This window comes from Pteropus medius, unplaced genomic scaffold (genome assembly GCF_902729225.1).
Source record: "Pteropus medius unplaced genomic scaffold, Ma_sr-lr_union100, whole genome shotgun sequence".
In the NCBI taxonomy this organism is placed as follows: Eukaryota; Metazoa; Chordata; class Mammalia; order Chiroptera; family Pteropodidae; genus Pteropus; species Pteropus medius.
The window spans coordinates 3,800,358-3,828,190 of record NW_024347867.1 but is presented as its reverse complement, the minus strand read 5'-3'; the positions used below and the strand labels follow the sequence as shown (position 1 = coordinate 3,828,190).

At 34.8% G+C, this 27,833-nt stretch overlaps 1 protein-coding gene across 10 annotated transcripts in view; it reads right to left on the bottom strand.

Annotated features, from left to right (window-relative positions):
- AHI1 (Abelson helper integration site 1) overlaps positions 1-26,766 on the bottom strand; it is a 164,430-nt gene extending 137,664 nt beyond the window's left edge. The window contains exons 1-11 of one of the 10 annotated variants that reach the window (XM_039879009.1): positions 26,666-26,766; positions 26,057-26,118; positions 23,770-23,939; positions 21,743-21,828; positions 20,140-20,264; positions 13,401-13,921; positions 10,870-11,048; positions 7,642-7,701; positions 6,526-6,742; positions 5,418-5,610; positions 3,489-3,584 (exon numbers count right to left, since the gene is read on the bottom strand). In XM_039879009.1, the coding sequence (XP_039734943.1) occupies positions 3,489-3,584; positions 5,418-5,610; positions 6,526-6,742; positions 7,642-7,701; positions 10,870-11,048; positions 13,401-13,921; positions 20,140-20,264; positions 21,743-21,770 (1,419 nt within the window). In that variant the 5' untranslated portion in view covers positions 21,771-21,828; positions 23,770-23,939; positions 26,057-26,118; positions 26,666-26,766. Of the gene's footprint in view, positions 1-3,488; positions 3,585-5,417; positions 5,611-6,525; positions 6,743-7,641; positions 7,702-10,869; positions 11,049-13,400; positions 13,922-20,139; positions 20,265-21,742; positions 21,829-23,769; positions 23,940-26,056; positions 26,119-26,465; positions 26,642-26,665 lie in introns of those variants that run through there. The other 9 variants (XM_039879008.1, XM_039879019.1, XM_039879014.1 and 6 more) reach the window with 9 other exon arrangements.
- Between the last annotated feature and the right edge of the window lie 1,067 nt (positions 26,767-27,833).

Sequence of the window (27,833 nt, the reverse complement as noted above, 5' to 3'; positions counted from 1 at the left end):
AGTAAATGGAGATCCTTACAAAAAAAATTAAAATCTCATTAAATTGAAATGCGTCCTTTTTCAATAGACGATGTAGAAAATGTCTTTGTTAACTTTTGTCTACAAATTAGGAGACGGTTGAGAGCTTTTGCAGCAATTTGGGCAGAACATGAAGGTGACAACTAAAAGACAGGGATCGAGCACAGGAAACATTTTCAGTAACTATAACTGATTTGGAAGGTAAAACAAGGGAAGATCAAGAAGGACTCTGAGGTAGTGTTAATAGAACTTTCTGTGATGATGGGGATGTTCTACATTTGTGCTATCCAACAGTCTCCACTAGTCACATATGGTTCCCAAGCACTTGAAGTGTGGCTAGTGCAACTGTGGAACTGAATTTTTAATTATATTTAATTTTAATTAATTAATTTGAAGTCAAATAGCCACATATGACTTGTGGCTATCAAAACGACAGTGCAGCTCTAAGGTTGTAAATTTGGAAGACTGGGCAGATGGTGGTGGTACTAACTGAAATATCAGACAGAGAAAGGGTAATGACTCAGGTAGCATGTTCAGTTTGGGGGAGTCTCAGATATCCATGAGTCATCCAAGTTGAAATGTCTGAAATCTGAAGCACAGATAAGAAAAGTGGGTCTAGGGAAGTAGATTAAAGATGAAATCATGAATAGTACTGATATTAAAGAGGTAAATGGAAGACCATGAAGGAAACTGAGGGATCAGTAAAAGGAAAATCAGAAAAGGATGGTTTCTAGAAAACGAAGACAGAGTTTCAAGAGAGTAATGTTTCATTTGCACATAGGTGACATAAAAGAACTAAAAAATGTTTAGTAATTTCACAAAGATAAGTCATTAGTGATTTGTTTGGAGAAGGTTTAGTGGCTAAGGCAAAATCCAGACTGCAGTGTGTTCAGAATCAATGAAAACAGAGTAACAGATTGCAAAAATATAGCCTATCTTCTCCCAACCCCACTCTGGAAGGATGTAATGTCAATGGAGGTTGTAAACTGAGGGATGATGATATGATACAGAGGGGTAAAGAACAGTTTCGAATGAGTAACAGATGTTCAGTCATTAAATATTAAGCACTCGAGATTCCCTTCATAAACTCTACTGCTGTCTGCCTGAAACTTATCATAAAGGAAAATTATTTTAAGGAGATATTCCCCAGCTTCTAAATCACACTTTCCATAAAGTTGTTCTAATACTTATCAGGCAATCTAGTTTACACTAGTATGCTGCTTAGCATGAGGAAACAACTAGAATCCAGCCAAGGTCCTATCATATGGTTACAAATTATATAATGTAGAACTTGAATAAATAAAGCTTTAATATTTTATAGTTTAAAACAAGAGTCACATATATATACATATATGCTAAAAGAATTAAAAGTGTCTCTACCTAAGAATTAGGGTAAAGTCTCATTTACATCTGGACAAGGGCTCTTTGCAGTTCATATGGACCACTATAATAACTTTACAGTTATCTAGGACATTCTTGGAACCAATGGTATAGGTATTAAGATGTTAAAATTTTAATTTGATTCATGCCACTTTCTCAAAGACAGCTTTTTCCTAGTCACTATTTCCATACATTTGTTAATTCTCTCAACAGATATTCACTGAGCACTTCCTCTGCTGGCGATATTATAGAATAAAAAGTTTCAGGAGAGTGATATATTAAATGTGAAGAGACCTGGTAAAATAAAAACTAAAAATATTCAACAAATTTTCCCAAAAGAAGTTACTGCTGACTTTGAAAAGCTTACAGGAAGCACATAGAATACCTTACCCTTTACAGGAGGTAGAGATGGGAGAACTCCTGATTGCCATTTCTGCCCATGGCATGAAATGGATAAATAAATAAAAATCCGTATGACGTTTAAAGGTAAAAAAACTATAAGATACGTTACTGTTTCCCAAGAGCAGTACATAGTAAATACTGTAGTTCTGCAAAAACCTCACATAAAAGGAATGAAGAAAGTTTCCAACAAGACCACAAGAAGGCAATATTTAAGTAGAAGTAGACTTTTCTAAGTTTTTTTTTCTCTAAACCAGTAGAGAGGAGTATAGAAAAAGGTGTAATGGGTTAGAGAAGGGTGATCTTAGAAGGTACACTGGACCAAGTGATTCCTAAGGCCACTGCAGAATTACTTCCTCACCACAGCGAACCTGACTGCCATTCAGCAGTCAAGTCATACTGCACCTCTTCTAAGGTCTCTCTCTAATCTCCAGTGTGGATTAAGTGACTCACCTGGGTTTTCACAGCATCTACTCTATAGCACATAGTCATGTAAGTACTCAAGACTTTTTATAATTCAAATTTACGTTTGAAGTCAGAAATAAAAAAATATAAAATTTCCTTTTTAAAAATGTTAATCTATCCATGTCTTTTATCTCTGCTAAAATAACCTAGTTAAAGACCATCATTTTATACGCAGAGTGCTGCAAGAATTTTCTAGCTTGATCTTCCAGTATATATATTTGTGCCCATTCTCCACCCAGCAAAGTAATCGTTCTAAAATATAAATCAGTTTATTTTAACCTTTTTGTTTAAAACTATATACTGACTTCCTATGACTCTAAAATTCTATAATGGCTTTCAGTTGCTATAATGGCTTAGAAAACCTTGCATAATAAAGATCCTTTCTGCCCTCACCAATCTGTTCGGGCACCATTTTCCTCCCTAAGTCTCTGTCCTCCCATCTCAGTGGCCTTCTTTTGGTTCTCTGAGTACAGCAGGTCCTCGAATAACGTTTCGCTTAATGCTATTTCATTATAATGGTGATGTAATGCTATAGGAACTTAATTCTTGTTTACATCAATTAACCTATAAGTTTCAGTGTATGTCATTTTGCTTCAAGTTACAGAACCTATAGACATTAAGAGAGGACTTACTGTATACCTTGTTCCTTACAATATCAGGGTCTTTGCATATACTATATCCTCTACCTAGAACTCTCTTTTCCCCACTGCTAGCATGTAGCTAATACTCAAGTTCAATGTCTCTTCCTGAGGTTTCTCTGGCCCCACATAATGATTTTCATCATTTACCCCATACCTCTTTATAGTATTTATAAAAACTGTAATAAATGAAAAATTATATAATTATTTTATGTCTGTTTTGCTTGCTAGAATATGAAGTCCATGAGGTCAAGTAGTTTGTCTTCCTTGTTCACTGACTAGAAAAGTGGCTGGCACATAGAAAGGGTTTAATAAATATATGTTAAGTTGAATAAGTGACAGTAGGGCTGTGTGTTTTTTTAAATGCTGTCTCCTGAGAGGCAAAAAGTGTACCTGGCACAAACTAGGCACTTAATAAATGTTTAAGAATCTGATTGAGCATCACCTGAGCTAGAATTAATAACTCTCTGCCACTACAATCTTACCTTAAACCGTAACTCCTTAAATGAAAATAAAATAACTTGGAAAAAAGCAGCCAATCATATCTGAGATTATTTTAAAAGTATTTAAAATGGATGAAAAACATACCTTGAGAAATGCCCAGGCAATTTTCCGAAAGCCGCATTTTTTATATTGAATTTCAGAGTTATTCCTAATTTCATCTATGCTTAAGAAATCAAGAATCTGTAAATAAACATTAAAAAATTACTTCACAGAAGACTAGGCTACCTAAAATTTAATATTTCCTAATATATTTTGATACTAAAAAATCACCTGTTTACTTAAAAGTTTTCCTTATAGGGAAGAAAAACATTTTTATCTCATTTCATTCACCTTTCATTCCTCCTGTTAGTGAAGGCCCAATGGCTGCCTAGTATTCTTCTGGATTATAATACCATAAATTTAATTTAACAAATCAGAATTTATTTAACCAAACCTCCTACTGATAAACTGTCCCTAAAATTTTTGCTATGATAAATAGGGCTTAAATAAATATCCTTGCACATATATCTTTGTGCACTTGTCATTTTCCCTTAGGAGAATTACCCAGAAGTACAATAACAGTTTTAAAGACTTCTGATAGAGTTTATTAAGTCGTTTTAAAGACTTCTGATAGAGTTTATTAAGTCGTCCTCAATAAACTCCTGAGAGGTTGAAATCAAAAAGTAGTAGACAATATTATATTAAAACTTAAGAAGCAACCAAATGTGTTTATAATCCAACAATCTTTCATAAATTTCATATTACTAAAAATATAAAAGAATATTATAGTAACTAAGGACAAATTTCTATGACAAAGAAAAAACTCCTTGACAAATTATTTCACTTTTTAAAAAAGTCATAGCTTCGTATAAATCATACAATATAATTAGATGTGATTGGTAGAATATTTGTTTCATAAATACACATATATCACCTGAAAGTTAAGGATCATAAAAAGAAGTAACTCTACAAAAATCAATCATTGGTTCTGGTTATGCCTTGCTGTTCCCATGCTAAAATTCTCCATCTTGCTTAAACTGGAAGAGACATTTTCTCTTCTTCTCTTTGCTTATGGAGAAATAACATGCAGTGAAAATAAAAATATAGAATTTTAGGTTTAAACTGGCTTCAAATAAAAAATATCTACACTTAAAATTGGACTAATGGGGAAAACCACTTTACACTCTGAGCCTTAATTTCTTTTGCAGTAAAAAATTAGAATAACATCAGCTCAAAGACTGTCTATACCATAAAATTTTCCTTGACTAGTCTGACTCTCCACTAACCCTTTATATCTAAAAAGTTCTACTTCATTTGGTTATATATTACACTGTATTAGTCAAGTGATCTGTGTATAGTCACCTTTATTTCTCTCAGTCTACAAATTCTTAGAGAATGTGATATAGATAAATGAGTTTACTCTATGTGAAATAGGTTAAGAATGGAGGATTACATACAGATTAGATTCAACAGTTCAGTTAATAGCCACAGTACTGTTGTAAGAATTAAATAATACAGAGTAAATCGAATAGCTAACTACTTAGAAAAGTAAATGCTCAGCAAATATGCTATCACTTAATCTCTCGCTTGTATCTCCATTGTATCCTACAAACACTAAATCCTACAGATTAAATTCTCACAATACTTTGTTGTAATAATGAACTGCTAAAAATAACAGCTTAAACTTGTGCTATGCAGTTGGCCCTCTGTATGTGCGGATTCCATGCACAGATTCAACCAACTGCAGATTACAAATATTTTTTTTAAATCCCAGAAAGTTCCAAAAAGCAAAACTTGAATTTGCCACGCACTGACCACTACGCTGAATCAACATGAATGATGTGATGTGTAGGCATACCCTGCTGTAGCCTATATGCAAACATAGGTTACAGACAAATACTGTGCCATTTTATGTGAGACTTGAACATCCACAGACTTTAATTTATGCAGGGGGTGCTGGAACCAATGCCCTGTGGATACTGAGGGATGACTATTAACTAAAATTTAATTTAAATTGCTCTATTCAATTCATACCTCGAAGAATAGGATGACTTTAGGGTTCTCATCAAGTTCTCGAAGCAAATAGGGAAAGTTTTCATTAAATATAATTTGCTCTTCCCACTCTGGAAGCTTTGATTTTAACTGTTTAAAATCATATGGCTGGGTCATAATAGGAAGAATATAATCCACATTGTCTTTTTCAAAGTAAGACGAAACAGGCCGTTCACTGTTCAAAAAAAGATATTTCCATTAACACAATTGTTTATAAGTTTGAGAATATGAGAAAAAAATATTCAAGGTGAGGCAACCAGAAACAATAGCCATGATACATAAGGAAAATTATAAATCTTACCAGACTTAAAAGTGGTAGTGCCTTACTTTTTGCATTTACATACTATCAGTTGGTTTCACAAAATTATTTTATTACAGATAATAAAAGTGAGAGGTCTGATTATACCTTCAGCATTTAGAGCTGAAAAAAGTAACTTTTCCAGAATCTTAAATGAGTTTGTCATAAAACAGTACAATCCACTTAAATAAAAAAATGTGGACAACAGAATTGTAAAACCTTCAATGTATATTATACATTATTTTTATGCCTTAAAATAACTGAATAACTGAATAACCTTTTTGATAATCTTCATGTTTTCCATTCCTGTCATCTTTCCAAGCAAATAATTTTTTGGATTCTAGTACAGTCATTTATTTTACTGTACTTTTTATTTGGGCCTTCAAGCATGTATTAGCTATAGAAGTAATATTAAAAAAATTTAAATTCAAGATTCTTTTATCTCACCTGATAACATATTAATTTCAAAACAAAAATGTGAAGATAGACAACTAATGCATTTACAATAAGATGATTTACAATGCATGGAAAATGCCATAAATTAGTCATTAAGCTTAGTAGAAACTCTCAATTCTCCTCCACTTAAAATGAATTACTGAATTTAACAGATGCTCTCCATCTCTTCTATAAAACATACTGATCAATATCAATGGTTGATAAATACCTACTAGTAAACTGTTCTCCAATACACATTCATAGTCCTATTCATACTGACTTTCAATGGCAGTAAACACTTCTACTGTAGACGGTTTCAATTTCAAGGGTTGGCTGTACAATTAAAAAAAAAATTACCTATCATCTTTCTTGACATATTGACCAGTATTCTCATCAACCACATGAATTTTTACCATCGGGTGAGAAATCATAAAATCTGACTTAAGTCGATCAGTTCGGTGAATGTAAACTCCCAGGAAAAGGTCGTCATCAAGCAAACATTTGGGATAAACTGGACTATCTCGACTTGTTATTTCATGAACACCATCATCACCATTAGTGTCTTCATTATCATCTGAAACAATAAGCATGGAAGAAAATCAACTTTATACCTAATTGTTCCCATAACAATATATTCAATAATATATGTTGAATTTTCATGTAACATAATCTTTTAATGCATGATCATTTGTCTTTGTTAACAAAGAAACTTCAAGAAAAAGAAAAAAAACAGATGATAGCAGACTATATTCTTGAGAGTAAAACACTGTATTTACTAATGTATTAAAATAGGGTAAGGAATCTTTCTTATTTTTCCTAACAAAGACCAGCAACAAAAAAGGAAAAGATCAGAGATAAAAGTAATTTTATCTAGGTAATTTATAAGTGGAATAGATGTCACTCAATTCATTTATAACTATAATTTCTGCTTCTGGGTAGGACGTAGCAGAATGTAAAGATCAATGCTTCTGGTAATAACAACTTGAAAAGCCAAAAGAATTACAAAAAAACTTTATTTTTAAAGGCATCAGAAAAGTACAGAAACAATGTGTAGCAGATGGACTAAAATACCAGAAAGAGAGAAACATTCAGAGGTAAGCACATGGACTGGTAGCTGTTATAGTCTCTGGGGACATTTGCTGATTCACAGTGTGAGCTGAAGACCAAGTTTCAGACTATGCAAAAGGTCATTACTGGGAGAAAGAATAACCAGCAAAACTTTTAGTGGTTGCATGAGGCTATAAAGATAAAGTTGTAGATTTGAGGGGCCTCAAACACATGGCTGATTTTTCTCACAAAACTGAATTCTGAGGCTACACGAGAGGCTAAAAGGAGTGAAATCTCCCAGTGTTTTGGTACCTGGAAACAATGACCCACCGGGGGAGGAGCCTGAAACAAAAACAGGTAAAGCTAAAGCTCTAGAGCGCGTGGTCAATTTATACCTACAGCCACTTTTCACCTGGGGTCACTTACCAATTCTGGGCGCAGCTAGAGGTTGAGAATCCTGTCGTGGCTCCTGGCAGAAGGCCCCTACTGGGGGACAGAGAGACCAGCAGAGACTTTGATGTTCACATGGTGTTGGAGTGACAAAATTGGAGACTTAAAGGGCCTCAAACACATGGCCAGTCTCCCCTTCAAGACGTCTGCCAAATTTTGAAGTTTCATGGGACAGAAGGCTAAAGGACTACGCTGAAAACCTCTGAAAGGCAAATCTGAATCTCTCAGTCTTTTAGGGCTGAAGAGACAACCATTTGCCAGGCTCTCAATTTCAAACACTTGGAAGGCCGCATCCTAGGAATAGGGTCGATCAGACATATAACTTTATCAAAACTGTAGCCCAGCCCTAACCTAGCTCAATTCCTCACTGGTTGAAATCAGTTGCCTACCCTATCTGCCTAAGAGAATAAAGAGGAAACCTTCTCTAGTGGAAGATAAAATCATCTGGAGATTCAAGGTTTCTATATGCAATGTCTAACATACAATAAAAAGTTACTAGACATAACAGAGATAAGGCTATATGACCAATAACCAAGAGAAAAAAAATAAAAAAACAGAAAACAAAGCAGACCCACAGATGATCCAGACTGGATTAGCACACAAGGACTTTAAATAACTATGATTAACATACTCAAGAAAATAAAGGGAAAGATGGACAAAATAATTTTTAAAAGCAAAGACTTTCTACAGAGATTTGAAATCCATGAAAAAAAGGTAATCTGGAACTGAAAAATACAATGCCTGAAATTAAACTCAGTAATGTCTAACAGCATAATATATACAAAGTAAGGCATGTTTAGTGAACCAGAAGATCAAAACAAATACCCAAACTGAAGTACAATGGGGAAAAAAGAACAAGGTAGGAAAAAACATAAGAAACCTGTGGACACACTCAAGAGAACTAACACGTGAAATTACAATCTGCAAGAGCACAGAACGGTGAAGCCATATTAAAAAATAATAACGGCCGAGAATTTTCCACAACTGATACAGAACATCGACCGGTAAATTCTAAGCAGGGTAAATTTTAACAAAACCATATTTAGGCATAGCAATGATGAAACACTGAAATCAAAGACAAAAAGATAAAGAGCAGCCACAGGGAAAAAAAGACACAATCCTTTCAAAGAGACAGAAATGAGAATGGTGCTGGGAACAGAAATGATGGAAACCAGAAGACAATTCTATGATTTCTTTAAAGTACTAAAAGAAAATAATCTGCAACCTAAAATTCCATACTAGCAAATATGCTTCAAAAATGAAGGTAATTTAACATAACAAAATCCAAGGGGATTAGAAGGCCTATACTAACAAAAATACTAAATGGTTTTTCAAGCAGATGAAAAGTGTAATTTCATTAAGGAAAAATCTAAATTTGGGGGTGTACCAGCTGTACAAAATGGTAACCATCGTATCTGTGAAGTTTAAAATATATGTAGAACTAAAATACATGATAAGGCAGGAGACAGATGCAGAAAAAACACTGACAAAATTAAATTATTGTAATAGGATGTTTCTTGTCACAGAAAGCACATATCATTGGGGGAAAAAAAGGATAAATTAAGCTATACAAAATTTAAAAATTCTATTTTTCAAACGATACCAATAAGAGAAAAATAAAACACAGCGTGGAAGGATATTTGCAATATATATGTGTGTATACGTATTTATATTTGAGAAAAGATGGTGTCTATGTAAAATAGTCTCACAAATTAATCAGAAAAAGACAATTAAATTTCTTAAAAAAAATACACTTCAACAAATGTACAAATGAAGAAATCCAAGTAGTCAATAAACACAATGTTCAACTTCACTAGTTATCATGGAAATTAAAGTTAAAATGCAATACACACCTAAGTATGACTAAAATTTTTAAATACTGACGACATAAATTTTAGTGAAGATGTAGAGCAATGGAAGCTCTCAAATACTGCCAGTGTCAATTGGTAAACCAATTCTCAAAAATGGGAAGTACCTATTAATGTGAAAAACACACATACTCTATAACATAGTAACTCCACCCCTAAGAGTATGCCCAACAAAAATGTATACATGTGCTTGCCAAAAGATGTGACTAGAATATTCATTACAGCTTTATCTGTAATCGCCTAAAACTAGAAACAAGTCAAATGTCCATCAATACAAAAGTAGGTAAATTAATTGTTGTATATTTATACAATGGATATTCATACAGTACAAAAATGGAACTGATAAGCTTGACTGTATGCAATTGTATAAATCTCACAAAAAAAATAATTTTGAGTGAAAAAAGCCAGCCACAAAAGAACACAGCATTTATGATTCCATTTACATTAAAGTAAAAAGCTGGCAAAAATAAACTATGTGTTAAATGTCAAGACAATATGTACTCCTGAAGGGCAATGAACTAGAACGGGACTTGAGAGAGCTTCTGAGTGCTAATGATGTTGTTTCTTGATTTGGATGATAATTTTATGGGTATGTTCAGTTTGTGAAGATTCACTAAGTAATATACTTATAATATATACACTTTTCTATATGTATACTTCAAAAAGTCTTTAAAAATTTAATTACAGGAACCACAAAACATCATCAATTTCATCATCCAATGAATAAGTACCATAAATTCTAAAATTTACTATATTAGTCCTAATTTTTGGCCACTTAAGTGGAAATTGAAAAGAAAAAGGAGGTAAGAAGTAGGAAAAAGGCAAGAATGAGAAAAATAAGAGAAAAGACATAAGTCAAGAGGGAAAAAGGAAAAGTGGGAAGAAAGGACACAAGCTGATTTAGGCCGAGGAACTGGGAGGGCACCACATCCGACAGAGGCATGCAGCTTTAATGTCTGACATGTTTACTGGCTGTTGACAGTTTATAGCTTTCAATGACTATGAGTCTAAATTATTTAGGGTCTCTAAACTCAAAGGTACAAAAAGAAGTATTCTATACTACAATTGCAACCACAAAGTTAATGTCATTCTAGAATTTAATTAAGTCAGAAATTAGAGATGACTCAAGCACTATTAACTTATCACAGACAGAGTCACAAATAAATGAATGTTTTAATTTAAATGATTCCAAAAACAAGTATCGAATGTTCCATATTGGATTTTTTTTCGATTATATTCTTTGGGATGATATTTTCTTTGGTTTTAAGGGCAAAAAGTCCTAGATCAAGTTATTTCTACCAAGGAATACATTTTTTATTTAATATGAATAACAAACCTGCTTTAGGCTTCTTTTTTTTTTTTGATTTGGATTTTGTGTCATCTTGCATGCTGTCTTCTATGTTTTGTTTCACTGAAGTTATTTCATCATTTTGATGACAATCTAAAGTAACTGTTCCAACTGGACTTTCCTTCTTTGGTTCACCTTCAACTGGGTGATCAGAGATGGGTAATGTACTGCAAATACATCCCAAGTACACATCATTACAAATACATTATATTATTATTATTATTATTATTATTATTATTATTATTATTCATGATGCAGCAAAGTGAACAGTGAATAGAGGCAAGGATAATCTTAAATTCGATATTATTTCCAGCTAGGAGATACATGTTTTCTTTTGCACTAAAATGGTTAGCTGTCAAACTAGGTATTTTTGGTATTACTTTATATTTGGTAATGAGTTATATACATGAGCCAAATTAAACTGAGCTCTAAACTCTGCATAAAAATGAAATTGTATTTTATGTGCAATTGATCTGTTTATACATAGGATTGATCAAAGCATCGTTACCAAGTAAACGATTAATGAATTTCTAAATTATGTAAAATGTGTTGTTCCAAGTTTGTTCCGTTTTCAAAAGATTTCAGATAGTCAATCTTTGCTTTCTAGGTAATAATTAATTGCTTGTGTTTTCCAGTGCCTGGTGTGTCACTACATTTCCAGGAGACTATTATTAAAATTAAAATCTGCATCACATTAACTAATAAATAGTAAACGGTAACATCCCAGAAGCATACTTGAGTTGTAGCAAGAAACCAGACTATTAAAGTTTTTTGTAATTTATCAAGCAAAAAATCTGCATCTAAATAATCAAAAATTGACTTCCAATATAAAGTCAAATTTTACAAAAAGAGGTTGAGAAATAAAGATTAGAGAAATATTTCAAATTAGTCATTCTAGAAAGCCATGCTATTTTATCATCAAATACTATTATTTAAAGAGAATACCCTTTCCATGTCAGTTGTGTAAGCCATGGTTTCATTTAAAATTCATGAGCTTACCAGTTCATTAAATATATGGTAGCTATGAGCATGTGAGCAGAGGATTTAAAAAATACTGTGGTGAAGAGACTCTAAAATGGCCCCCAATAATCCCCATCTCCAAATATTCATAGCTTTGTGTACACCCTTCCCTTGATTGTAGGATGGACCTAGTGACCCACTTCTAAAAGCAGACTATGACAAAAGTAATGGATGCCTCTAGTAAGATTAGGTTCCAAAAAGACTATCATCCATCCCTCCCTTCCTCTCTCCCTCTCCACTTCTCTCATCTCCACTTCCAGAAGAAAGCGTGCGCGCTTTCTCTCTCAGCCCTCAGTCTGGGGAAGCAACTAACTACCCACTGTTGTGAGTAGCCCACATGGACGTCTGCATTGCAAGAAATGATGTCCCTAGCCAAAAGCCAGTCAGGACCTGAGCCCTGCCAACAGTCACACGAGTGAGCTCAGAAGTGGATCTTTCAAGCCTTCCAACAGCAATGCCACCTGACAGATCTTCCTTCCGCCAAGCCTTGAGAAGACTGCAGCACTAGGTGACATCCTAATTGTAGCCCGTGACAGACTCTTAGTCAGAGGCACCTGGCTAAGCTACACCCACATTCCTGATCCACAAAAATTACAAGAAAATAAATGTTTGTTGTTTAGGAGTAATTTTTATGCAGCAACAGATAACTAATAAATATACTAACATGTCCTTGTAGCAACTCTATGTGCCTTCTCTTTGTTACCACTAGCTGTCAAGCTTTTGATAAAAGGAGAATTATTTTTAGATGAGGATGTTAGGGAAAACTGCCTCTGTATGACAGTCGAATACAGAATGTCCCCACCTCAAGTTGTTTACTTAAATATGGATTAGAGAAAACAAATTATGGTAGTTAAAGGACATTTTTTATTTCATTTTCCCTAAGCAGAGCATATTGAATATGCGCACAGAAGCTAACATTGTATATGCATGCACATATATACATACATGAACATGTAAACAAAAGCACATATACACACGTACATAGCATCATATACAGAAAAGACTAGAATACCAAGTCGCTAATAGTGATTATCTCTGGATGATAAGATTGCTTTTATTCTTTGTGTCTGTATGTACTATAATGAGCAAATGTTATTGGTGTAAGGGAAAATGCTATATTCACATATCCAAACAGGCATTTATAATTCAACAAAAGGGGGAGTAATTAGGTTTCTATTATTTAAAAAGCAGATGTGAATAATTAATGGAAAAGACTTTTGAGCAAGACTGCCAAGGTTTGGGCTCAGCTTCTTAAATGGTTCTGCATCATAAACCCTTCAGTTTCCTCATCTACAAAAGACAATATTCCTCATAGGGTTGTTATGAAGAACAAATGTGTTAATTCTTGTAAAGTAATCCATAAAGGTTAGCTGTTATTATTGCACTGGCAATGCGTCCAAATGAAACTCTAAGAGTTTTCTTTGTATACAGATATCAGTCAAAAACTGAAAAATAACAGTTTTTTAAGAGAACATTTTACATTTATCAATGTAAAGTACCTTGTTTCAGTGTTAGACGGGATTGGAACTTTCTTTTTTTTCTTTTTTCTTTTTTCACTGCTCAGTTTGTCATCATGCAAGGAAGTATCTGAGGGAAAATAAATCAACTGTTCTTTGAGTTTCTTTCTTATTTTCTTCTTAATCTCCTTTGCCATTTCTTCAGCTACCTGGGACTGGTATACTTGCTTCAGTTCTTCTTCCTCATCTAAATTATTTTCTTTTTCTTCATTTGCTTTTTCACTTTTCTGATGAGCAACATCTGGATGTGATATCTCTATTTTCTTCTCAGGAGTTTCCAGTCCCATTTCTTGGCACATTGTTTTTATAACCTTCTTATTTGCCTTTTCTTGCTTGTCCTCCTCTACGCTAATATCATCATCTGGGTTTTCAGCTGTTGACTGTGGACTGCTTAGTTTGTTTTTAGTGACTGGCATGCTCTTCTCGGGGTTATTAGTGTTAGCAGTAATTACTTCACTTGTAGTTTCTTTAATTTTCTGAAGATTGCTTCTAACAGTGTCAAGCTAGAAAAAGAAGACACAATGACAACGTTTCAGCTAAGTATAGTTTAGTTATGCAGAAATAAAGCACAATAACTAGGTGTTTGACAATGTGTAATATTGGGCAGATTATTTCATTTTTTACTTGAACACAGTGAAATTCTAGAGCATCTGATAAGCACTCTCCTAGTTTATTCTTCCAGCATGAGATCAGTAATCTCTGAGAGTAACTTCAGATAAAATGGGTTAATTAACATGTGAAAAAGTATTTAATGACTTTAAAAAAGTTAATTTATTGCTCAAATCTCAAATGCCATTTTCCTCTTTGGGAGAATGATCCATACTTTAAGTAAGATATATTTGAGAAACTCGTAAGAGCCACTGAGCTAAAAGCACTTCAGGTTCCCCAATAGAAAGCACACACAGATCATTTATTTTGCTTCATAATTACATTCTAAAACCAAAGGTCTATAGCTCTAGAATCACCCCACCATTACTCCAAATGCATCACTGAAAATACTGCTAAGTGTTAAATATTATCAAGTTAAATCAAATGACAGACTAAGCACATATCTGTACCTTTCTCCAATCAAAATTATTTAGAGATATTTTAATAGGTTTATTTTTACATGTTCTGTTTGTAGAAGCAATGTTTCATTTAAAACAGTAAGAAAACAAAAAAATTAAGATACAAAAAAATAGAAAATATTTAACAAAGAAAACAACACCCAAAGCTCAACCCTGGTTGCCTCACTTGAGGAAAATCATTGCTAATCTTTTCAGAAACTTATTTTTGTCTTTTTTCTATGTATATAATCATACTTAATAACCTTCAATTTCTATTATGTTAAAATGGGACATATGTAAATTTTTTTCTCAGTGAGTACCAAAAATGTAGTGGTGATATTATACAAATTGGGAAGAAACTCCTGAAGGAAATAACTGGAAAAAGATAATCAAGAATTAGAAATAGAAAAATGAATTATGTTCTAGAAGATTTAAAAAATGAAACACAGGCAAAGCTAATAAGGGGCTCAGTTATTTATTTATTTACTCTTCCACTGATTTGTCATATTTTGTACTAATAACATCATTTCAATTTTATAATGACTTTATAGTTGTTATTCATCTGCTTGTTTTATTCAATTAACTTTTAAAACCATTTCAATAAATACAATTCCCAAAGTATCTGTGGCAGCATCTCATAAGTTCCGTAGTGCTGTACTGATATTTTCATTACATTTTAAAAGATTCTGTTTTTGTGGTTTTGATTTTCTTGATAACAGTTTTATGGGAATAATTTTAAGATTTCCAAGTAGTTTACAAATTTTAAATTTTTATTATAAGTTTCTAGTTTTATTGTACTATCACAAAAAAGGTCTACTTTATGAAACTTAACAGTCTTATGGATTAGATCATGACTGAATTGTGAAGTGTCCCAAATGTTTTATTATACCTTTGCCCATCCTTTTATCCTTACCTTCCATGCATCATTTAGGATTGTGGCTTAGTTGGTTGTTTAAATCAGCTATACTAATATAGAACTTACATACAATAAAATTCACTAATAGTAAATGTTCACTAAATGCATTTTGGCAAATGCGTACAGACAGGTGACCATCATCATAATTTTAAACATTTCCATCAACCCACATTTCTTTTATAAAGTCAACCCCTACCCCACCCCCCCACCACCTCCTGAGCCTTGGCCACACTCAACCACTGATTAGCTACCACTATAATATTGTCTAGAATTTCATATAAATAGAATCATCCAGTATATAGCCTTTTGTGTCTGGTTTTCTTCACTCAGCATACAGCTCTGAATGTACTGCATATACAGTAGTTTATTCCTTTTTATTGCTGAGCTGTATTGCATTGTGTGGATACACCTACATTTTATTTCTTCACACACCAATTAATGGACATCTGAGTTATTTCTACTTTTACACTGTTAAATAATTTCATTTCTCTTGAGTAAATACTCACAAATGGAAATATTGTGCTATATAGTAAGAAGACGTTTAATTTCTTAGATAACTGCCAGACTGCTTCCCAAAGTGGCTATACCATTTTGCATTCCCAGATGTATGAGTTCCAGGGATTTTTAAAGGCATTATCTTATTTTCAAAGCTTATTTTGAGAAAGTGCTTATTACACACGCCTCGACAGTTAAAAAATTTTTCATTGAAGTTGAACATCCAGTATTAGTTAGTTAGAGCTGTATAGTGGTTAGACATTTATATAATTTATCACCCCAAGAAATCTAATACCCACCAGTCACCATAGTTATTACAATATTACTGACTTTATTCTGTATGTTGTACTTTACATCGCTGCGACTATTTTGTAACTACCAATTTGTACTTCTTAATCTCTTCACTTTTTTCACCCAGACCCCAATGCCCCACCCAATGTGGCAACCATTAGGTTGTTCTCTGTGTCTGAGTCTGTTTCTGTTTTGTTTGTTCTTTCGTTTTAGTCCTTTATATTCCACATGTAAGTGAATCATATGGAATTTGTTTTTCTGTCTGATTTAAATAATACTCTTTATGTTCATCCATGTTGTTGCAAATGGTGGAGATTTCATTTTTTTTATGGCCCAGTAATATTCCATTGTATGTCCATACTGCATCTTCTTTAGCCAATCATCTATTGATGGGCACTTAGGTTGCTTCCCTATCTTGCTACTATAAATAATGCTGCAGTGAACATAGGGATGCACATGTCTTTTCAAATTAGTGTTTTGGGTTTCTTCGAAAAAATAGCTGGAAGTGGAATTGCTGGGTCGTTGTCTCTTGTTATAGCTTTTGTTTTAAAGCCTATTTTGTCTAAATATTGATATACCAGCTCTTTTGGTTTCAATTTGCGTGAAATTATCTTTTTCAATTCCTTTACTTCCAGTCTGTATCTGTCAATCTGAAATGGGTTTCCTGAAGTATATGTATGGATCTTGTTTTCTTATCCACTTGGCCAACTCTATGTCTTTAATAGAAATAACCATCAATTTTATTAAATCATGAATAATTTAAGCAGTCTACAATCATAAACTTTATTCTCTATGATATGGGGCATGATCTCCAGAGACCACTGGCAAATCCAAAATCCTCTGACAAAAGTTAAACGGGGATAGAGGGAGGGAAAGAGAAAGGCAAGATGGAAACATATCATACACAAAGTACTCAATTCCTAGTTTTGTCTTTAAAAATGGCTAGGAAAGTTGCATCAAAATGTAGCACTTTACTAAATTACTTATAATTTCTATGTTACAATGAAAAAATGTGCATCTTATAGAGCATAATTCATAAACTGCTCCACTAGAAACAACTAGATCAAAACAGCAAACCTTCTATTTAATATTACAAAGTTGAATTATTTTTCCCTTTTGAAGATTTGCCAAGATCGAATCTGAATACACAGAATTTTGAAGTTTCAGCATCATCGAAAAAAGTCCCCGAGATACAATAAAGGTCTAAGCAAATCTCGTTCCTTGTCCCACCCCTACTTCACCCTTAAACCTTAAATTAAAAGGTATTCCCATTTCATTTACGGCCTGTATAATTCTTGGAAGACAGGGAAGAAAACTTTTGGCTTCCATTAGTAACTACTCTATGTCTTTTGACTGGAGCATTTAATACATTTAAAATGTTATTATAGTATATATAGCTATATAGTTATTGTCATTTTCTTATTCATATTTGTTTTTTTCCTCCTTATTAAAGAAGAACCTTTAACATTTCTTGGTGGTGATGAACTCCTTCGGTTTTTTCTTGTCTGGGCAGCTCTTCATTTCTCCTTCGATTCTAAATGATAACCTTTCTGGGTAGTCTTGGTTGTGAGTTCTTGTTTTTCATCACTTTGAATATTTAATGCCAATCTCTTTCAGTATTTATTTATTCTATATTTACATGTTAACAATAGTAATGGAACTTACTCATAAGGTTGTTCTGAAGATTACTAGGATAATAATGTAAAACTCTAAGAAGATTCTTGATATCACAACATAAGTGTTCAAAAAATGTTAGCAATTACTATTATTATTAGCTATATGTAAGAGTATTAACTATGACTATAAAAAATTTTATATATTTTTCTCAGTGAACTGGCTGAATTTTAGTTGCACTTATTTTTGACTCAAAAAAGTATCTTCTATGTCAGATTTATTCATTCATTCAATAAATATTTACAGAATCTTCTGTGTGCAGGCAAAGAATATTCTCTTTACATGGAATGTCTTTTATTCCTTTTAAGATCAGGTTATCTTTCCACACTGGAAGATTAAACCAGCCATTTCTATTTTTCTATTTAAGTATTTGTCTATTAAGATGTGTGAAATTTGAGTGCATGAGATAAAATAAGGCTCTAACTGACCTATCCCCTCAAAAAGAAAAGCAATAATATCAATATTAGTTCTTGAACTATATTTATAACTTCTTGAAACATCTGGAAAAGCTATACTCCCCTCGTTCTCTGTTTGAAATCTTTTAATCTTCCTTTTTTATTCTTCTTTATTAACTTTGTCAACTGAAGAAGTAGTCCACTGGAAACTATTACGATTGGATTAAACTTAAAAAATTAACTTGGAAAGAACTAGTACACATAAAATACAAGCCTTCTGAAGTATCTACTAATAAAATGCACAAGTGGTTTTTTTTTCATATGAATCTGTACTTTTGAAAATTTATTTTTAAGATCTTTCAGGGCTTTTGTGGTTTCCATGCCTGTCACCTTTATTAAATTTTTTCTATTCTCTGATATTATGTTTTCTTCTAAGTCTTCCAGGAAAATTCCCCTTCTTTCCATTAGGAAAAAAATCTCTTCATATTTTTTCCTCATGTACTTATCTCAGAATGAAAAGACACCTTGAATCGCCTGTTTGCCAATACAGGCTAGGTAGGTTATGCTTAGTAGCCTCACAACTGCCCGTCCCTCCCCAACAGCTATCTAAACTGGACCTTAAGTAAATGGACACATCATCTGCCCAATTCCTGGTTATCTACTTAATTTAGCATATCTGGCCTAAACTGCAAATGCGAAGTTCTGACAGTGAGAGAAAATATGAGGTTCTACACTGACTGAGTCCACAAAAAAATCCTGCAGACAATTGTTTCCAGGATTCTTTCTGCTTTTGACCTTATCTAAGGGAAAGGGATGTACCAATATGCAATGTTACATCCTCCATGTGCCACCCACTATTCCCTACCACACTGTACACCTGTACCACCAGAAGAAGCACATTTTATTTTAGGACAACCACTATGAGAGACCTAACCCACCCCATTCTGTCAGTAATTATAAATTGGTGTACAGCAGTACACTCATGTACTATGAACCTCTCACAAGTGTGCAGCTGGTTTGTAGCCAATGTTAGCACTTATTTTTGCCTCATTTGAGAATATACAGTTAGTGTACACTGATGGCTACCAGATATGAAGATAAACAGGTTACACAGTAAAATACGGAAAAGGGTAACATTTGGTACAAGTAAAATGTACGATGTCTATAACTTATCATAAAACTCCTGCCAAAGAAATACTATGTACCAATTACCAGTACATGCAGGAAGTTATGTGCGTGTGAACATATGTAAGAGATGATGGTCAAAGAAGTAAAAGGTGCAACTGAAATAGTGAGATAGGTTTGAAGAATGAATAGTCCATTAATTGTGGATACTATTATAGATTCCTTATAGTACCCAGGAAATCACGTAGTAGATAATTGCTGATTTGTTTTGTATTGCTTTGAGTGCTGTATTTTTAATCCTTTCAAATGTGCTACCAACAATTCTACAGTTTGAAGTGTACCTCAAGTACAAAAAGAAAATTATTGCCTTAAGTTTCCATTGATTTATCCTGGTTATGCAGGGTAGAATCACATAAGTAAGTCTAAATAAGTATAAGCCATTGAATATCTGAATTAAATTATTACTTCCTGAGTTTTTCTTCTGAGTTAGAAATTTCTGTTTTCTTCAAGAATGTGTAATATGGCTAGTTTGGAACTTCCCCATTACCCACTAGCGACTCTCACCAGTTTGTCTGTTATTCTTGTAGGACGACATTCAAGACTGAACTTAATATTCCAAGAGTGATGTTGATTCTAGTGTAAACTTCACTTTACCATGTGATACTTATCATGACATAAATTTATTGTTTTTAATTTCCACAGTTCCTTAGACTTTTAACATGAAAAGTCATCATCTTATACAGATATATGTCACCGTTACCAAATGATCAATTACTCACTGAGGTATTTTCTTTCGATCTGCCAATTTTTTTCTTCAGTTTCTTTCTTTCATGTATTAGATCATTGTGAGTCTTAAGCAATTCCTCAAAACGAACTTTGGTTTTTACTTTGGCTTCACTCTCAACTACAAATGATAAAGATTCATGTCATTTTCCAAATAACTATTATAATACATATCTGCATTATTATTACATTAAACAAAATAGTCTTATAAATACCTGCATGAGTTTTACAGCTACATTAGAACTAACCAGTCCTTCCTTCTTGGAAATTTTTTCTTTTGGCTTTGATGACACCACACTCATCTGTATCCCTCTTACCTTTTGGTTTATACCCTCTAAGTTTCCTTTGTTAAATTAAATTTTTACATATGATACACAGTAGCATTTACCACTGTTATATGACCCTAAACAAGTTTCTTAAGATCTCTAAACTTCGTCTTCCTTATCTGTAAAATCAGAATCCCATATCAAAGATCATTTTGCATGGAAAACGGCTAATACCTGCCTAGTCAATCAATAATCAGCATTCAACAAATATTAAAAATTGAAAGTTGTTTTTTCTTTAAAACATAAACCAGATCATGTTTTTCTCTTACTTAGGATCCTAGGAGTTTCTCATTTCACTTAGGACAAAATAAAACAAGACTTTCCCATGACCTGCAGAGTTCTCACCTTCTGGCCTGCCTGCCTGCCTCTACAGCTTCAAATCAAGACAACTACCCCCGAGACCCCTACATTCATGCTAGCCTTACTGCTCCTCTCAATCCTGTCAGAACAAGCTCCTTCCCATGTGAAGCTGCTTCTCCCTGGTGGAAGCTTCCTCTGACTCCTCTAAGCTCTCTGGTAGAAGTTTCCTTTAACTCTTCACCAGGCTGGTGTTAAGCTGCCTGTTTAAATGCTGCCTCTAAAGTAGAACATTTCCTGACCACCTCATCTAAATTTCTGTTTCTCACATAACAGCTTATTCTTTTCCTTCACAACACTTGACCCAACTTGAAATTGTATATTTATTTGTATATCTACATAAATAAATATACCATCTGTCGCTCCCGCTATGCTATGAAGTTTGTAACTATATCTCTAGCTACTATTCTGGGGTCTGTCACAGACTAAATACTCAGAGTATTAAATAAATGCTGAATGGATGAATAAATGAATGCCCCAGGGTAGGGGTTGGCAAAGAAGGCCTACAGGCCAGTCACCTGTTTATATAACGTTTTCTTGAAACAAAGCCATATCCACTCTAAGAACTGTTACGATTACTTCTGTGCTTCAATGGCAGAGTTCAGATTGTACAGACGAAGCTTACTAGCCTGCCTTTTAAGAAAAAGTTTGCCTCTGCTTAGAGTAAAACATTTATTTTGATAATAATGAAAACTAACCAAATGCTGTAATTATTACTTTGTCCAGCTGAGGCTCAAACTGCCATTCACTGAATACATACTAACCTTAATTACCAACATCTAATAGAAAAATGAATACTAAACTCTTAAAAATCTCTACATATTTGGTTGAGGACATATAATTCATTAATCTCTTAAAGTATCCTTAAAACAATCCAAACTTTAAAATAAATAAATAATACATATTATATACATACATTTCATAAAAGTCTTGCCAGTGGGCATATCTCGGCTTTATGGGGAGCACTGAGGTGTAATGTAAAGCATTAACACAATCAGGATCCTATTAAAACAAAGAAGATTTATTTGGAATATGGAAGTTCCAAAAAAATTATAATATATTCTTCAGGCAAAATTATGTCATTCTTTGTCCACGACATCCTCAGGTTTATATCAATTTCTCTTATTGCAATCATATAAAAATAACTTGAATACATTTGAATCAGTTTACAGTCCGAAATAAAGTGAAGCAAATTGAATCATATTTGAACAAAATATTTACATTTTGAAACATTTTTTTTTTAATTTTGAAAGGCAGGAAACATCCAACTTGGTATGTTACATACACTTTTTATCAAGTGTTTTAAATAAAAAAGAACATTTGAAAACACTTTTAAGAAACCAAATTCCATCTCAGGATTGACTTTCCCAAGAGCATACACTTATATTAGTGAAGTGTGCTTGTGAGAAGGACACTCACGGATGACAAATTTAAAAATCTCTGTGCCTGCCGCTGAAAATGCTGCTACAATAGAGAAGGTTAACACAAGTATTTACCCCATCTTTTTCAAATAAATACCTGGATGTGTATTATTGTGTATCAAAACCATGGATAAACTCACTATATAGATTCCTGAACTGCCAATTTTATTTAAAGATGAAGGTGTGTCCAAAAAACAAACTAATCCTGCAACAGAATATGACATGCATATGTTTTTTAAGAATAAAACTGAAGATATTAAAAAGAAAGGGAAAACAATTTAAGTTGGCTCAGCAATTATCAGTTAGGGCTCCAGATCCTTGGGGATCCATATTCATTTTCTGCTGGTATTAGGGTACTTTGGACATAAAAGTCTGAGAATAAATGCTAAAAAGAATAATTATACAAAAACACCTAACTACTCAGTGCACAGATAAAACAGACATCACTAAATCCACATTGTAAAAACTTCTATACTTGAGTAATAAGAGCCTGTATTTACTTTTAAGTACAGATTTAATAATCCTGGTCCTCTACTTTACAATTTATCCCAAATTAGAAAAGAGAGAGGCTGCAAAGGCAAGTGAAATAACATCGGTAACTGAAACCTGACAGACAGAAGTAGAAAAAATATAAAGTACTTAATATTCATAGTATTCCATGGTCATTCAATGTACAGGAAAACAGCTGACCTATGACTGTGTCATCAAGTAAAGGGTTACTTATATTCAGCTTAATCTGTTTTTTCTTAAGCAAAAAATTTATGACATTTATGACATTTTAGAAAGACTAAACTACTGAAGAAGCAGGACAAAGGTCAAGGATAATTCTCATGTTTCTAGAACTAGAATAATTAGACCACATACAATTAGATAGTAGTATCATTAATTGGAATATAGTGCAGTACAAAACTAGTGGAGTAGTTTGAAATCCAAGTCCTGGAATTAGTCTCTAGTGGGTACTTGTGTGACCTTAAGCAATCTGCTTGCTCATCAGTAAAATCAGTTCAACAGTGCCTATTCAAAGGGTTAGAAGGGTTCAATGATTTAGAACAGTGCCTTAGAACAAGCATCAATAAACATTAGCTACAACTGTAATAGATACTTCTTATGGGGACACTCAGTGAGCTCAGTGGGCATGCTGAGCTGGGTAACTGAGGAGCACTAAGCGGCTACGAGCACTGGCTCCATTGTCAGATGCCTAGAATAAAATCCCAGTTCTCTCTGCCAATAGATTAACCACTGTGGACCTCAATTTCCTAATCTTTCAAATAATAGTAGGTGACTAATAAGGTTTTGTAAAAATTCAATAAGAACATGAAAGTAAAACACTTTGCACAATGCCCATGGCATGGCAAGTCTTTCAAAAATGATGGCTATTATTACTATATACATGTGTATATCATAGTCAGATTATGCTTGGTAGGCAACAGTTTTACTGCACTTCACTTTATTATAATTCACAAATGTGTTTATTTTACAAATTGAAGGCAAGATCCTCAACCAACAAAAAGATACAACTTACTTTATTGCAATACTTGCTTTATTGTAGTGGTCTAGAACTGAACCCACAATATCTCTGAGGTATGCCTGTATAGTAATCCAGGAAGGAGATCTAGGCTGAAGTTTTAGGAATCATTTATATTTGTGATGGCTGCAACAACAAAAAAACACCAAACGCAGAACTCTGGGAGCCTATAAAATAAAAAGACATCAGAGAGATAGGTATTAAAGTGGGAGAAATAACCAAGGGAAAAGAGTTTTAAGAAAGACATAGTCTACATTATGTGGTACCAAGAACTGCTGCAAGTTGTGAAGAGTATTCACTGGATATGCAATCAGCAAGTCACATGTGCAAAAGCTGTTTATGGAGGGGTAGAAACCTGGCAGCCACAGGTGAAGTAATAAATGGGTGAAACATACAGACGAAACACAATAGTTTCCACAATTCTGCTTCCAACTCTCTTCCCCCATCCCCAAAGGCAGTGACATGAAGCAGTAGCTTTGAGAGACAAAAAGAATATGGAAGAATTTTGCAGTTTTTTAAAGACTGTTTCCATGCCTCCATCACTCTACCCTTTAAAAAATCAATCATCTTCTACACTGCAACCGGAGTAATTTTCTAAAATATAAATATGACATCATTTCTTTGTTTGAAACTCTTCAGTAGTTCCCAATCACCCAATGGAAAAAATATGAAGTCCTTACCACTGGGGCCTAAGGCTACTTGTAAAATGATCCCTTGCCTTTCTTTATCTCCCATTGCTCCAGCCACACTTTCACACACATTCTGTGCTCAAACCACATAAAACTCCTTGCTTTTGTACCATTACATATACACCTCTCTCTCCTGAAAAGTGGCCTTCCTCCCTGTTCCTCTAACAAATGTCTATTCTTCGACATTAAAAGCAATTAGTATCTTCTATGAGGAGCACGCTAACCTTCATAGGCAGTTGCTCTAAACTTGAGGGGCAGTTAAATACTTCTCCTCTATGTTCCACAGTGCCTTGATCTTCATACTTCCCTCTAGCTCAGCCCTAAATTTTCACCCTGGTAAAATGTTCTATAACCCTCACCAAACTGCTAGCTTTTTGGATAGTTAGGCCTATGCTCTTCGTCTATGTGTTCCCATTTTAAAAAGAGGGGTAATGTCACTAAGAATGGTTCTAGGGTCAAAAAGACTCAGGCTTAAGCTCTTGTTTTGCCACTCACTTAATGCTCCTTCTTGCTACTTAATTTCACTAAAGTTCGTTTTTCTGTTGTGTGTGTGTTTTGATTTTTGCCTGGGAAATTAAAATGGCACCTATTTTATTATAAGGATAAAAGGAAATATTAAAAAGCGAAGGGATCAGCAGAGTGGTTGGCACATTGTAAGTTATCAACAAAATTACCTTATGTCCATTATCATAGTATTAAAAAGAAACAAGTATGTAATAGATAAAATATATTAAGTAAATTATGTATTTGTTATTTACTATTTAATATTTTAGTGTACAATTGAAAGACATTATTTAACACAGCAAAATGTAACAGAAAAGTTTCAAAATGTAACAGAAAAAACCTCTAAATGTTAATGTGTGTACTACAGCAAATACATTATAGAATTAATGACCAATATTTGATTAGTAACATCAATGGCAATAATTAAAGTCAGATTTAAAACGACATTCCTGAACCTTACACATGCTATTATTTTAAAATCTTCTCCCTCATAACCCCTTTCAATAGGTGCTGTTAAGAGATACTAAATAGGAAAATTACCTGCATTACATTTCATCTCTTTTTACTTTTTCTGTAATCACCTTCTTATTAGCCAATACATGACTAAAGATCAAGAGAAAAAAAGCTCAGAGATTTGGATAATTCACTCTTTAACCAAAATTATGGGGAGAAAACTATGGGGAGAAAAAAACCCTGTATATGTAATTTGATTAATAAATCTACGATAGTCTCCATCAACAAACAAGAATCTAAATATGTTTTTAAAAAACTCTTCGTATTTGATTTTACTTCACATATATTTTTTAATTTCCCAGAGTCTTAATAATACGCAATAGTTTTCCTGATAGCCCAAGCAATAACAGCAATCATTAATGCAACAGGTGAAAAAACTGCTAGCATCTTTTCTTCAAAAAGAAAAAAAAAAGGAAAAACTATATACTCCAGTTTGTAGATGTTTCACAGTGATGCTGAAACGCAGCACAACCACTGGGTGGGGACTCCTAAACAGTCTACATATTTTTCTACTTTATAGGTATCGAAAAGATTCTATTAATGTAATTCCACTCTTATAAATGTAACACATCGATCACCTTTTCTCGGATGTAATCAAGAAGGTAGTCACAGGTTCAATATTCAGGACCAGGTTGACATCCTAAAAGGAAATAAACGCACTTAACTACGCCATCTGTTTTAAAAACGTTTAAACCAGAATCCGGAGTAGAAAAAGCAAACATTGCATTCACTTCTTCGGGACACCACGCCGAACTCTCTCCGGTACCGAGAAGCAAATGCAAGGGAACGGAAAAGTACTCAAAGAGTTTTCCAAAAACCACATCCCTCCGCTCAGTGACGCTTGGCAGGTCAACCTGCGATGGCGCAGTGCCGCCGCTGCGTCCTCGGACCCGAGCTGCCGCCCACGCCGCTGCGCCCCGGGAAGGCCGGGCAGACCCAGTGCCAGGCCCGGGGCCCCCGCCACCAGCACGCCTGCCGCGTACTCACGGGGAGCGGAGCGTAGTGCGGCCGACAGCCCGTGTCGCCGTGGCCCACACCGGGTCAGTGGGAAGGGGCTTCCGCGCCAGGAGGGGCGGGCTGGGCGCCAGCGGGCCATACAGCCATCCCAGCCGCCAGTAACCCCAGCTCGGAGAGCGACCTCCGTGTCGCAATGCGGGCAGCGCGCCACCGCTGACGTCAGCACTTACCTACGCCACCGTCCCCTTGACAACTCAGTCGGTCCTGGCTGGACCGCGGCCCCACTTCGGCGCCCTCTTCGGCCCGGCCCCGCCCCGCCCCCGCGCCGTCCCCTCCCCGGCCCCAAAGCTCTGCAGCGCGGCGCCCGAGGAGGCGTGCGCGTGCCTGCCGGCCCGCGCGTCCTCAGGCCGCGGCCGGGTACGCGCGCCGGGGGCTGCGCGCGGGACTCCTGGAGCCCACACGGAAAGCGCGTGGCCGCCTGCGCACCCCCGAAAGGGATGCGATCCTCTACCCTTGGAGCGGAAAGGGGTCCCGAGAATGCGGAGGTGGCCCTAGAGCCTCAACCCACTCCCCAGAAAGCGCTTGTGCGCCTCAGAACTGTAGCCAGCCCTAGGGAAAAAACGGGAGGGGCAAAGCGAGCCAGGGAGGTTGTCGTGGAACCGGCCAAAGAAACATGAATGGGAGAAAGAAAGACTCACCCACCCCACGCGATCGCGCTCGCAAAAGGAAACATCCTTTTAAGCGTAGAATGAAGAGTTGTACTACAGAGCAAATCTTAAGAATAATCGACTCTTTTTGGCGCTGAATTATCTCACTATGTGTTTAAAGCAGAACAACAAAAAAAAAGTCATCTTTTTATACACTCGGTGCCTCCTCCCACTTTCTCATTTCTGCCTCAGGCGCCATCTTTAGTTCTGAGTCACCAGGAATGGAAAAATAGTAAACTCATTCCTCGACTCTTGAATTTTCCGCAGTTGTGGTCAAGCACTATAACCTGTTGCTTCTTTTGTACAGTGAGAGCGTTATGCATATTTATTTGGAAGCCAGCTCTCCACTTCCACTGGCATCGCAACGTTACAAAGCATATCGCATTTGTTTCTCCAAATCCTGTGAGAAGGCACTGAGATATATTACCAATCCAATGCATCTCAAAGTGAACTGGCCATCATCCACTCAAAACCTACTCCCCTTTCTGGATTTCCATCTTGGTTTAAGCCGCCATCATCCTCCCAGTGTTGTGATTAGATACCTATAGAGCATTCTAAATATCTCCTTCATTAAATCACGTCCATTCTACCTTAACATCCATCCTAACTCTAACTGCTTAATGCCAGCCTTCATAGTGTCTCACGGGGATTATTGTAAGACAGACTCTTTACTAGTCCCCCAATTCAAATT